General features: G+C 33.6%; 1 protein-coding gene across 1 annotated transcript; it reads left to right on the top strand.

Annotated features, from left to right (window-relative positions):
• Window positions 1-6,370: 6,370 nt before the first annotated feature.
• Window positions 6,371-7,596, top strand: LOC140449468 (uncharacterized). Its single transcript, XM_072542648.1, has 2 exons — window positions 6,371-6,659; window positions 7,046-7,596. Exons 1-2 carry the CDS (start codon window positions 6,524-6,526, stop codon window positions 7,222-7,224), a joined length of 315 nt encoding a protein of 104 aa, XP_072398749.1. The 5' UTR covers window positions 6,371-6,523; the 3' UTR covers window positions 7,225-7,596.
• Window positions 7,597-14,473: the final 6,877 nt, after the last annotated feature.

A 14,473-nucleotide genomic window follows, 5' to 3' on the forward strand; every position in this document is an offset into this window, starting at 1 on the left:
GGAAGGGGAGACCAGAAGGAGACAACCTGACCGAAAATAAGCCGCCATTTGACTGGAGACCAGACTGTTAGCTTGCTTTCACCACACTTAAGCAAAAACTGACACGGCTCGAATCCTGGCATATCCGAAAGAACAGCGCCTTTTCGTGCTTGATGCGGATTCTTCTTAAAATGGCATGGACATTTCCAAGTACAGGAGGGTGAGAAACACGTCATAGGATACTTCAGTAAAACTGTTGGAAAAGCGAAAAGAAACTACTGTGTCACCAGAAAGGAGTTATCGGCGGTCGTTAAACAGTAGAACACTACCATTCGTTCCTATACAGCAGAAAATTCTTGATAAGATCCAACCATTCTGCCTTGCAATTGCTCCTCTATTTCAAGATACTTGAAGGCCAGATAGCTCGATGACTGGAGAAACTGCATACCTATAATTTTGAAATTCGCTACCGAGCGGAAGAAGCCATGGAAATGTTGGCGGCCTCTCGAGAAGAGCATGCAAAGAGAGAATTGCCGATTCTGCGAGCTCCGAAAAAAACGAGAGTGACAGATAAAAACCCTAGAGGATGGAAATGACTAAGAAGCTCTAATCAAAGAAAATCTCCAGGCTAAATAGCACAAAGATCTAGATCTTAAAATAGTTTGTGAGTGGCTGGACAATGGAGCTAGGCGACAGTGGCAGAAGATTGAGAAATATGGGCAAGCATTGAAAGGCTATTGGCTTCAGTGGAACTCCTTGTGTCTGCAAGACGACGTCATCACTCGTAAATAGGAGAGTCCTGATGAAACAAGAACAGTGCCCTAATGTGCCCTTTGTTTTCCCAAAGTCATGTGGTAAAGACGTACTTTCAGAACTCCATGACAGCTGGCTTCAGGGGGCATTTTGGGATAAATAGGACTCTGGCCAGACTCCGTGAGAGGTATTATTCAGTTAATTGTCTGAAGATGTGGGCGAATGGTGAAAACGATGTGACTTGTGTGCATCCAAGAAGGAACCCAAAACTAGACTTAGGGGAAAACTCCAACAATACATCACCGGAACTTTATGGGAACGAGTTGCTGTTGATATTCTGGGACCATTTCCAGTAACAGCACCAGGAAAGAAGTATTTGACGTTGCTATGACTAACCTTTTCAATGTTGTTTCCAGTCAAACGTATTTTTTGTATTGCAATGGCGTGTATTTTATATTTCTTAAGTTTATCTATTAGGTTAATTAATGCTCCCTCTTCGTATACTTCTCGTACATTCCATGTCGCAATATTTAGGTACGTATTCTTATTTTTTGTTTTGTTATTATGTTCAAACTCATTTTTCTTGTTCATTGCTAGGGGTCCTCGGCATAATGGGCAGTCTTTTTTCTTTTTCCCACTGCTAGATACCGTTTTTGGGTCCATATTTCTAGAATTTTCTCTGTTGAAAGTACCATTTCCGGCCCATTCCCATCTTATGCTATACACCGTTAGTTTTTTGTACCCTATCTTCACGTTTTTACCTTTAGCTCGTAATTCCTTGCCTTTATTTACAATTTACTGTCTCATGTGTCTTTCACTACATCAATGAACAAATAAAAATCTCATTAATTACGTTAGGTTAGGTTAGGTTAGGTTAAGTAATTTAGGTTAGATATAAACTATGGAGCAGGTACCAGTAACTCTGTGGAGGGACAGCCTCCCATTTCCCAACCAACCAAAAAGTTAATCGCCAGTATGCGGAAGAATATTTGAGTTATGGCTTTACATGGAAAGGTGATGAGGATTGTCCCATGTCAAATTGTCCTGTGTGTGGTGAAAATTTATCAAATTCGGCAATGGTCCCGGCTAAACTAAAATGTTATTTTTTCAACGAAACATGCAATGTTAGTTCTAAAAGCAAAGCATATTTTCAAACATTGTTGAACATGTAAGAAAAGCAGGTAAGAAGTTTTGAAAAAATTGTTAACATTTCCGACAAAGCACAATTAGCTTCTTATAAAATGGCTGAATTAATAGCTATAAGGTTGAAAGCGCATACTCTTACTGAATCTTTGGTATTACCAGCATGTGCAGAAATGGTAAAAATTATGTTTGGTGAGGATGCAAAAAAAGAAATTATGAAAATTCCCCCACTCCAACGATACAATAAGAAATAGAATTTAAAATATGTCAGACAATATTGAAAGTACAGTTTTTGGTATTATGACACGAAAAAATAATTTTAAATTGCAAGTTGACGAATCCACTGACTTAGTGACAAAGCCTGATTAATAGGATTCATCTGTTTTATTTCTGAAAACAAAATAGTAAATCAGTTTTTATGTTGTAAGGAACTTACTGAACATACAACGGGTCAAAATATTTTTAAATGCATTACATCATATTTTGAAGAAAATAATATATCATGGAATAAGTGCGTATGTATTTGTACAGATGGGGCACCATCAATGTTAGGCTCTATTAAGGGATTTGCTAAACGTGCGAAAACGAGAAACCCAAACATAATAATTACGCATTGTTTCTTGCACAGAGAATCACAAGTATGCAAAACGTTGCCAAATGCTTTAAAACCTGTGTTAAATCAAGTAGTGGGAATAGTCAATTACATAAAATCAAGACCATTAAAAACACGTCTTTTTAAACAGCTTTTTTCTGCAATGGAAGTACAACACGAAGTTTTGCTTTTGCATACTGAAGTTAGGTGGTTAAGCAGAGGAAAAGACTTGAATCGAGTTTTAGAGCTTAAATGCGAATTGTTAGTATTTTTTCAAGGAGAAGGTGCACCCACAGATAAATTTTCAATATATTTAGAAAATAATATTTGGCTTGCCAAATTAGGATATTTGACTGACATTTTTAAATACCTCAATAATATTAACACGAGTGTCCAAGGAAAATCTGAAAATATTTTTTCTTGTACTGACAAATTATGAGGGGTTTCAAAAGAAAATATCTCTTTGGAAAAGTCGCGTATTAGAAAAAGGTACATTGGATATGTTTTCCAGTATTAGCGCAAATATTGAAGAGGTGAAATCCGTTATCATTGAACATTTGACGTTAATAGAAGAAAAAATTTATCACTACTTTTCTTCCCTAAATACAGATAATTACAATTGGATTCGAAATCCTTTCATCTCGATTAATGTGTCGAAATACCAGCTATCATTACAAGAGGAAGAAGAGTTAATAGGCTTGTCAACGGATCGCACTCTGAAACTAAAGTTTTCTGAAATGTCACTTGACGAATTTTGGATTTGTGTGCAAGCTGAACACCCACTTCTTTCTACAAGAGCATTAAAGGTATTACTACAGTTTGCAACTTCATACTTGTGTGAATTAGGTTTTTCAACCTTCACAAACATAAAAACAAAGAAACGTGAAAGACTTGGGAATATTGGTGGAGAAATGAGGGTAGCGTTATCGCATATTAGACCGGACATTGCTAAAATTTGCAAAAGTCATCAGGCTCAAGTGTCGCACTAAATTTGTGTAATTTTTATGTTATTATGTTAGTTTATGCCCATACATCTAATTTGTTAATGTATTTACTAATCTACATATTTTTTGTTAATTTCTTTTAGAATATGTTTCTAGTCATATATTTTGTTTTGCATGTATTTGCAGTTAAAGAACGTGTTTTATTTACATTTGTATTTACATTTGCACCCCTTATTTAGTGTTTCCTATAAAATAACACAATGGTGTTCCGCGACTTTTTCAAAATTTTTTCAAGTGTTTCCCAGCTTTGAAAGGTTAAGAACCACTGATCTAGACACTAGTACCAATGCAGTGGCGAAACGGCCTTTCAACATATCTGTGGATCTAAGAGAAATGTAACCATTGACAATTGGTACACCAGCGTTGATCTTCCTATAGAAGAAATAAATTCCTTTGTTATTTACAATTGTAACATTCCAAATTCCACAAAGACCCAACGAGAAGGTTTGACACTCACCAGAAGAATCGAAGCCAAAATGTCTATAGAGACAATAAGGATTCGACTTAGGCAGATCTGTCATTTGAATGAAGATGTCGTGCCAATTCAAAGAACTCCGGGAGCAATTGGGAGGCGTGGTAACTGTGGATGGAAAAAAGAATCGAAAAACGAAATATTTTTGTTCGATTTGTAAAAAGTGTTTGTCTGGAACACGTAAATCCAATTTGTAATGACTGTAACAATATTCCGGCTTAATTTTATTATGTTTTTGCCATCTCTTATATTTTTTTATGATAAGTCTTAGTGAAATAATGTTTGATTTTTGTTTAAGATAGTTTTTGTAGACTTATATGTTATGTTCTAATTTTAAATTAATTGTAATTTGTCTATTAAAAAGAGAATAAATGAAACTATTATAAAAATTGTGGTCTATTTTTTGTGCTATATAAATAAACTGAATATGCAATAATAATAAATAATGTTAAAAAACCTATAAGCAATATATTATTTAATTAAAATTTAAACAAAATGCATCCAAAGGACTATTTTTATGACCGGTCTAGTAGACCGTGTGCGACTACTGATACACAAAATTAAATTACGTCTACTGTTAACTATCGTTACCGATTCGAGCATTATAGCCCAAAATAGTCATATACTTGTTTGCTGATCCATTCCTCCCTATTATTTTTCGTATATTCCTATGATGTAAATTTGTTTTCCTCCTAATTTTATTTTAATTCTAATAATCTTTTCTAATATGCATTTGCACTCTTCTACCTGATTATTTAATTTTCTCTTGAATAATATAGCGACTCCTTTCTTAGCTCCTGTTTATTTTGGTACGCTGCTCAGGTAGTCTAATGTGGTTTGGCCTTTTCCCTTTTTTTCCTGTTTCTTGGATACTATATCGTCAGTATACTGCGAAAACCAGGTAAATGACAAATTTTAAAATATTGAGTTAAGTATACCAAAATTCTCAGCTTTTTTCGCTCTACATACAGGTAAAACCCAATAAATGATACGACTTACCATTCAGAAGATAATTTGTGTAATAAACAAATAAGTAACACCTAACCAACTTTTTATTTTCAAATAAAACAATATATCGCTGCTTACTTCCATAAAATCAAAGTTCTGTTGCATGTAAAACAAAGTAATCCCACATATATTATTATGCCAGACAACAATATATTTCTACTACTGCATACCATATTCAGTAAAAAGGTGATAAGTTTCATTAATACATTTTACGTGTATGATTTATTAAAATTTCTCTTTCATATCGACTAGTAAAAAGCTTTAAGTACACTTACTTCATTCTACCTGAAAACGGGTTGAGTTAAAATTTAGAAATGATTATTAAGCTAAAACCATAAATGATATTATAACGCATACACAGATAGAACAACTGAAGACAACAGTTCAATTCTTGATCATTCTCAGAACATTATAGTCTCAATGATGGAATCCATTTTTGATAGTGACTTTTCAGATGTAGACCCCACATATCAGCCAAGTGAAGACGTATCGCTCTCTCTAGGATGTCTATATGAACTACACACAGCTGTCCTTGATAGCCTAAATGATGAGAAAAAAGATACTGAAATAGGTGTACCCACGAACAATTTAGTGTCAACTGAAATAGATAGTTGGATATTATATCTACTTCTTGACAAAGTATGGATAGACGTACATCCACTAAAATATTGGAGAAAAGCTAACTCCAAAGATTGGGTAATAAATGTCGCAAAAGGAGGTGTGCTGAGGATTTGCCTTATGAGATAAAAAAAAAAGAATAGACCAGCAAAATTGCCAAAACCAGTTAATTGTTCAGAGTGCTTTTACAAATTTGCCAGTTCTTTCGGTGAAAATTACAGAAAAAGACTATGTCGTGATAATTGAAAGTTAGAATATATAGGGCAGAAACATTTTCTTATTGCACGTATTAAAACGGAGCCACCAAAGAGAGTCGTTGCAGTTCGTCAAAGTTAAAAAAACCACGTGCATTTTCCAAAAATTGTTACTTTTCTTTGAATGGTTAAGACATACAAGTATGTGAGAAATTTTTTTGTAAGATACTTTGTATATGAGCGTCGTTAATACAAGATGTTGTAAGAAAAACTGATATTCTAGGCTGTTATGTAGATACGGATAAACGAGGCAAGCATACACCGCCAAATAAAACAAGCAGTAAAAGCCGAAAAATCGTGAAGGCTCATATTGAGTCTTTTCCAAACATGGGCCCACATTATGTTTGCCAAAGTTCCAAGCGTAGATATTTGGACAAAAATTTAAGTATAAGAAAAATGTACCAACTTTATATAAATAACTGTGAGCAGAAGAAACTGAAAGGTATTGGCGAAATTACATATCGAAGAATATTTTCTAACGACTATAATTTGGATGGTCTCATGCCAGAGTGAACTATGTGCATTTTATTTATTTTAACTTTTTCATTTCCATTATGAGGCAAACTTTTGTTCTAAACTTATGCCAAAACGAACTATGTGAATAACAGAAAACATCAGCTGGAAATTAGTAAATTCTATTTAGCAAAAGGGTGGTAGTACTGGTAGTCATATGCCACAGTGAACCATCATCCAGTCCAAGATGGCTTCCCGTGCACATAGTTCACATCGTCATGACATTGTTGATAGAAATTCTAGTGAAGATGAACACGCTGATTTCAGTAATGGGTCTTCAGATGATTACCATCCAAGTTCTGATTCGGATATTACAGAATCAGGTAAGATAATAATATTTATTGCCATAAAACTTCATTATCAAAGTTTGGTTATGTTTTAGAACGTTTCTTTTGCCAAAGTGAACCATGTGCAAATTTATTTCTTGCAGTGTCCACTGGGAGTGCTAGTGAAATATGAGCAGTTATACCAACCTAAGAACATAGTATTTACCTATCTATATAAGAATGAAGCAATATATTCCATTAATTTATATTGGAATTGTTAAAAAAAAATTTAAATCACATAGTTTACTTTGGCAAAAGAGAACGTAAATTGTCTGTCTTATGCATAGTGAATGTGTGTTTCAAAGTATTTTTATTTTATAACATAAAAAAGTAATGTAAAATATTTACTTATATAAAATATTAATAATTTTGTGTTTTTACAGATGAAAAAAATACCAGAGGGCAGGAAGAACCTCAAGACAAGAAGAGAAAATCTGATCCTAAGAAGTGGAAAAAAATATTCGCAAGCAAAAAAGGGCAGCTGGTAAAGAATATATCAATACTTCAGGTACTGTCATACACTCTAAATCTTTTAATGACTATTCCTGCAATTGCAAAATAAACTGCCAAAATAAGCTTACAGCACAGCAAAAAGAAAGTTTTTTTAATTTGTTTTATTACGAGTCACAGTCTTGGGAAACTCAAACAAGCATAATAAGTGGTGCTGTAAAATGTAGAACGATAATAAGACGTCGTAAGAACACTGATATTTCAAAAAAAAACAGGCAATCGTGAATTTTATATCCCTTCTGAAAACGGAGATATTAAAGTATGCAAAAAAATGTTTATGGGAATATTACAAATCAATAGTAGTAGAGTACATCGTGCTTTGCTTAAGAAAAAAAGTGGAAATTTAAGTGATCTTAGAGGGAAAAAAGTGCCTCATAACAAATCTTCACCGTCCACAATGGAGTCAATAAAAAATCATATACAAAGTTTCCCTACCATAGTAAGTTATTACTGTAGAACTCAATCCCAAAAAAAATACTTGGATTGTAATTTAAATTTGTCATTAATGTACAGACTCTATGTTGATAGTTTAAGAGAGAGAAATGTTGACAAAGTTCCAAGCCAATCGCTTTATGAAAAAGTGTTCAGACGTGATTTTAATCTTAGTTTTAAATCTCCACGAAAAGATACCTATCAAACATGTGACAGGTTGAACATTGAAATAAAGGCAGCTGAGGAAAACAAAGATGAAGCAATGTTAAAGACTAAGAAACTAAACCAGGAACTACACCACAGAAAAGTACAGTTAGCTCGCTCAGAAATAAATGAAGACGTTAAGATTAGTAAAGAAGGGAAAGCTACAGTAATTAGTTTTGATCTTCAGAAAGTAATGCTTCTTCCTAAACTAACCACAGGAGTTGTTTACTATAAGAGGCAGCTTTCATGCTACAATCTTGGTATACATAATTTTGAAAATAAAGTCGGGACAATGCATGTTTGGGATGAGAGCACTGCCTCACGAGGTTCCCAGGAAATAGGATCATGTATTTTAAAATTCATAAATACCCATGATCATAAGGACATATTGATTGCATGGTCTGACTCATGTGGCGGCCAAAACCGCAACATTAATATTGCCGCGTTATGGATGTACATAGTGCAGTCCCCTACTTTAAACATAAAGGAAGTAGTTCATAAGTTTGCTGAGCCAGGACATTCATATCTACAAAACGATAGCGATTTTGGTGATATAGAAAAAAAGTTGAAATATCATCCTGAAATTTATGTGCCTACACAATGGCATAACATAATTTCAAACTCAAGAGTTAAAAAGAACAAATTTGAAGTAGTATGCATGGAAAAAGAGGATTTCAAGAGTATGGATGCATTAAAACAAAATCTGGTAAACCGCAAAAAAGACTCAGATGAACAAAAAGTAGAATGGTTAAAAATAAAACAAATGAAATTTACTCAAGACCATCCAGGAGTTATGGAATTTAAATACACACATAACAAAGAAATACAATTTTATTCAGTAAATCTAAATAAGAGATTGAAAGGCCGACCTGTAAACCTAGCTTCTTTAAACTTAAGCATTCTTTACCCCGAAGGAAGAAAATTAAGTCAAGCAAAACTTAATGATATCAGATCACTTTTGCAATTCGTACCACCATGCCATCACCAATTTTACAATAAACTTCAACAAAGTGAAGTATTGGAAGATGACATTGAAGAAGAGAATGACAATAACAATGAAGAGGAAAATGAGATGAACAATGCGATCTAAATATTGCTACTATTAGTTTTTTTACACATTTGTATAATTTAATTACTCATAATTCTTAAAAATTTATTTCTTTTGTATTGTTAGTTTTAATGATGTATTAATAAACTTGATTACAAACAAAAAGAACAATTTATTTATACTTCTCATGCCAGACAGAACTAAGTGCTAAAAAGTTTGCCAAAGTGAACCATGTACTGCAAATGCTGACCAAACAGCTTTAAAAGTAGACAAAATCATGTGCTGTTACTAAAAGTCTTAAAGAAATGTTCTTTTGAATAGTCTTAGAACCTTTTATATCCTATAAGAGATTATAACATATTGCGTATATTTTATAACACCTTCATAACTTTAAACTGTCGTACTGAAAATTTTCAATTTCGGCTTTTGGTTCACTCTGGCATGAGACCATCCATTTAAGCTTTTGTGTTCCCAAAAAAGATCAATATTTAATTTGTAATAAATATGATAGGGCTAATCCAACTGACAAATCGGATTAAGAAGACAGTTACAGAGAACATCAGAAAAGAAAAGAAGTATGTAATCTTGAAAAACAAAATGATAAGAAAAGATCTAATGAACAACGGGATTTTGTTTCAATTACTTTCGATCTACAGGCCGTACTACAGATTCCAAGTGGGTTGACTGGACAACTATATTATTAAATATAAGGTTGAATGCTCGAATAAATGAACTTTGATCAGATAAAAGGCATATATCGAGCACAGTTTAATTAAATCTTGCCCAAGTACTTTCGATCCCTAGATCATCTTCAGGGGCATCTGAAATAAGCCAAGAAACGTTTTTTTATAACCAAAGAAATTGATTAACTTCGATAAAAACTCGAAGTTTTATGGTTGAAAAAAGGTTTTTTATATGATTAACGTTTATAGACTTACTTCGTCAATTGTGGCCTATCCGGCAAGAACAAGATGTCATAAACATATAATTGTACATTACACTACACTACAAATGGACAAACAAACACTTTAAAATAATTTAAGGAAGGCTACATTACTTGAAGAAGCCGGAGACAGAATGGCTCCTGATCTAACGGAAATGTTGGGGTGACATGTGACAAATGACAACTTGGATGAGCAGTCACAATCATAGATATGTGATCTGCACCTTTTACAATTCTATGAAACTAAGTATTGACCAAAAAGTATTTATTTCATCAGTGACCTCCTATAGTAGTGTCAGTTGGACTTTTGGTCAATACTTAGTTTCATAGAATTGTAAAAGGTGCAGATCACATATCTATGATTGTGACTGCTCATCCAAGTTGTCATTTGTCACATGTCACCCCAACATTTCCGTTAGATCAGGAGCCATTCTGTCTCCGGCTTCTTCAAGTAATGTAGCCTTCCTTAAATTATTTTAAAGTGTTTGTTTGTCCATTTGTAGTGTAGTGTAATGTACAATTATATGTTTATGACATCTTGTTCTTGCCGGATAGGCCACAATTGACGAAGTAAGTCTATAAACGTTAATCATATAAAAAACCTTTTTTCAACCATAAAACTTCGAGTTTTTATCGAAGTTAATCAATTTCTTTGGTTATAAAAAAACGTTTCTTGGCTTATTTCAGATGCCCCTGAAGATGATCTAGGGATCGAAAGTACTTGGGCAAGATTTAATTAAACTGTGCTCGATATATGCCTTTTATCTGATCAAAACTATATTATTCTCGAAAAATATGCGTCTACAGTTTGTGTGTATATGAAGCCGCATTACTGTTCTGCCTGGTCAGAAATTAACGGTAGACTAGGAAGTTCTGAAACAGGAAGCATTATACTCCACTACTTATTAAAATGTGTTCCAGAATATGTAAGTGAAATAAGTTTATTTTCTGATACCTTCTGATACCTCTGATGTGAGGACAGAATTGTAATCAGTATATTGCAACCTTACTATTATGGGATGTTCAAAATATAGACCATTCAAATGTTATTGAACACAAATTTTTAGAGTCTGGACATTTCTATACGGAAGTTGACTATATGCATAGTAGTATCGAAACCGCTAAAAAACACAGATCTATCTATGGGATGCCAGATTACTTGTCTGTTTTTCAAAATGCAAGAGGAACTAAAATATCAAGGTTGATGATAAAAAAGTATATATAGAACCATACAAATGTAAATACCTACTACGACTTTTATGATTTAAAAAATTTGTCTCACACTTCAATTAAAAACTGAACAAAAGACCAAAACGGCGAAAAAATAATGTGGTTGAAGATAAAAAGAATGAGATTCATGAAAGGAAAGACAAACAGAATCTATTTTAATTATGACATGTCAACAAGCTTCAATTATATCCTTACTGATACTGCACGGCAGTCAACAAGAAAAAAGCACGCCAAGTTATCAACTAATACAAGCAAACTTGAAGAACTTAAGCGACTTTATGATGCACATTTGCCAATTAGCATAGCAAAAATAAGAGACTTGGTACAGCTATGTAATAAGGGAGTGATACCGGAGGAATATCACGGGTGGTATCGTAATTTGAAAACGGGAAATAATGTAACAGACATCTTGCCTGCTTTCAGTGACGAATCGGACGAGGAAGGCCCATAATAATAATATTGTTATTATTATATTCAGAATAAATTTATTTTTTTCTATAAAACTGACCATCATTCATATAAATAATAATATAAATAGAAATAGCTGTGAACAAAATTTTCAGGGAAAACCAGTTAAATGTTATAAATATCGACTAATACCTTAAAACATTGCTATTACCTAGTAAAAGTTTCATATCTCGATCACAAAACTGGAAAATATTATACTTGGTTTATTATATTTGTGTTAAATTATTTGAAGAGTAATCGATTTATTTAGATTTGCAGGTAAAACCAGGTAAGTGATAGCATTTCCAACTTAAATTTAGGATTAGTCAGATAGGTGTCTCAACTTTTTCAAACTAATGATAGAATATCATTTCAGATATATGCATCTTTCACTAAAATACCTAATATCAAAAACAAGCTGACTGCTTAATTCACAATAAAAAACTATACTTTAAAAACGTTTTTTCTCAATTTCGGTATTCCGACATTTACCTACCTGGTTTTCGCAGTATACCGACGATATGTATATCTGTGCATCAGTGACTTGTTTAGTTCTCTTATATTCAGGGATTTTATGGTTTAAGTGATTATCCTAATATATTCTTTTTTTCATTGTTGCATTGTCCGGTTACTTACATTGGTCGTTTTCAGTGGATCCGTCCTGTTTGACCTAGGCACATCCTTGGTTCTATGAGCGCTGCTGTATTTATAATCCTCAGATAGGGTGTTCACCTTGTTTGAAGACTCCCTCCTCCTTTATCCGGTTTTTGGACCGGCAGTGACAGTTGATGAGCTACTTAATCCACCCACTAACTGCCTTAGGCATAGTTAATATTACATTATTATGTAGTCTGATTTACTGATTTTTTCTGATTAATTTCTGATTTTTATGTTTATACGCAGACTCGTGAATACATTTTACTAAATCCTTTTGTTTGATTAACCCATAATGAAATTAACTAAATATATTTTTGTTTCAGTTTCGTTAGACAGCCACTACGATCCGTCTAGTGGCCGGTCGTACATTGACCAAATTTATAAATCGCTTTCCTTACTAGGGAGCGGAGGCTTTGGTTTTGTTTTTAAATATACCCACCGTTTTAATGAGAAAAAGTACGCCATAAAGGAATTTCGAGGAAATAAATCGACCAGATCCAAAATGGCGGAGATCTAAGGTAACGAAATGGTGGGAAACCATCAATATTTATTAAAGTTTTATATGGTGTGGCAGAAGGATTATAAAATATACATACTATTGGAGCTATCCCAGTTTAACATAATAGATTTTTGCCACCGTTTTGAATTCGAGGAGACATTTCTTTGGGATTGTCTCCATGACATCGCACAAGCACTGAAACACCTGCATAGCCGCAACCTGGTCCACAGGGACATAAAAGGGGGCAACATCATGGTGCACGGGAACCATTTTAAGTTATCGGATTTCGGCATCGTGCTGGATTTAAGTAGGGTAAGTTAGCAAAAATTAATATTATAATTTAAATTATACAAATACTAACATAATAACTATACTAAACTTCAATAAGACATGCAGGGGACATAAACATTAGCAGGTGTAGGCCTCTAACAGGACCGCATGTAGGATATCTTTCCGTTTGGAGCGAAGTAATAGGTTTGTTCCAACACGCAACTTTTGTGATGGTCCGAAAACCGTCACAAAACTACTTGTATTGCTTGTCAAATTTAACGTGATACTTGGCCGATTTGAAATTAGGCTCCACCCACGATGCGCATTCGACCACAACACAATTCGTCCTTATTATTTCTTGGCCCTTCGAAGTGCAAGGTACTTGTATAGTCTGCGACAAAGTTTTTTTATTTTACTTATGTTTAAAGTTACTGTGTGTTGAAGAAATATCGTATTACAATAGATTTGACTTTTTAAGTAATTATTGTTAAGTATTTTAAATTATAAACATGGATTTTCATTCAAAATTAGAAGGCAAACTATTGTCTGGGCAAACGAGGGAGGTAATAGCAAATGTAATTATTTTTATGCAGAGAGAAGCGATGCAAAATCCGCATGTTAAAGATTTTAAAAAAGTTCAAGAGCGTGCTTCCTCAGCAACGGGAGTAAGTATAGCCACTATAAAACGGATCTCTCGTAAAATGAAAAAATATAGAAGAAGGTGCTTCTACATAATTTTCGACGCCTAATAAAAGAATGAGATCTGCCCCAAAATTCAAGTTGGGCGATTTTGACAAAGGTTTACTTCGGCGTATAATAATAAATTATGTCACGGAAAAACGAGTTCCTACATTGCGACATATTACAAAAAAAATTAATGAAGACAATATTTATACAGGGTCGCATGAAACTTTGAGAAAAGTGATGAGAGATATGGGATTTCGATGGAAGAAAGCGAAGAATAACAGGAGAATCCTAATGGAAAAACCCGATATACAAGTGCCCCGGAGGAAGTTTCTCAGAAATATTAAACAATATAGGGAAAAAAATCGGCCCATAATTTACATGCATGAAACTTATATTCATTCCTCTTGCACAAACCCAGAAATAAAACTTATGAAATACATCAAATTATGAACAATGCAGGTCACTCTGTCTTAAGACTACCTCCCTACCACCCGGACTTAAATCCAATTGAGTTAGTGTGGGCTGCTCTAAAACAATATGTGGCAAATAAAAATGTAGATTTTAAATTTAAAAATGTTGAAACATATTGTGATGAGTTTTTCTGCAAATTTTTCCAAGATGAGTGGAAAAAATATTGCCAGCATGCTATTTCTTATGAGCGTTATTAAATGAAAAAGGAACCAGCTCTAGACTTAATTGCAGACGATTTAATAATACATTTGCAGAAAGATAGTGACACTGATAGTGTGGATTCTCTAGAAAATAGTACTTCGGAGACAGAAGACGAACTTTAATTTTAATTGTGTCTTTTGTGGTGAGTTATAAATTAAATTATCCTAAGTGTCTTGTGTAGTCAAGTAATTTGTATCTAAAAGTAGTATTAG

The sequence above is a fragment of the Diabrotica undecimpunctata genome, chromosome 9, assembly GCF_040954645.1.
Source record: "Diabrotica undecimpunctata isolate CICGRU chromosome 9, icDiaUnde3, whole genome shotgun sequence".
NCBI lineage: Eukaryota > Metazoa > Arthropoda > Insecta > Coleoptera > Chrysomelidae > Diabrotica > Diabrotica undecimpunctata.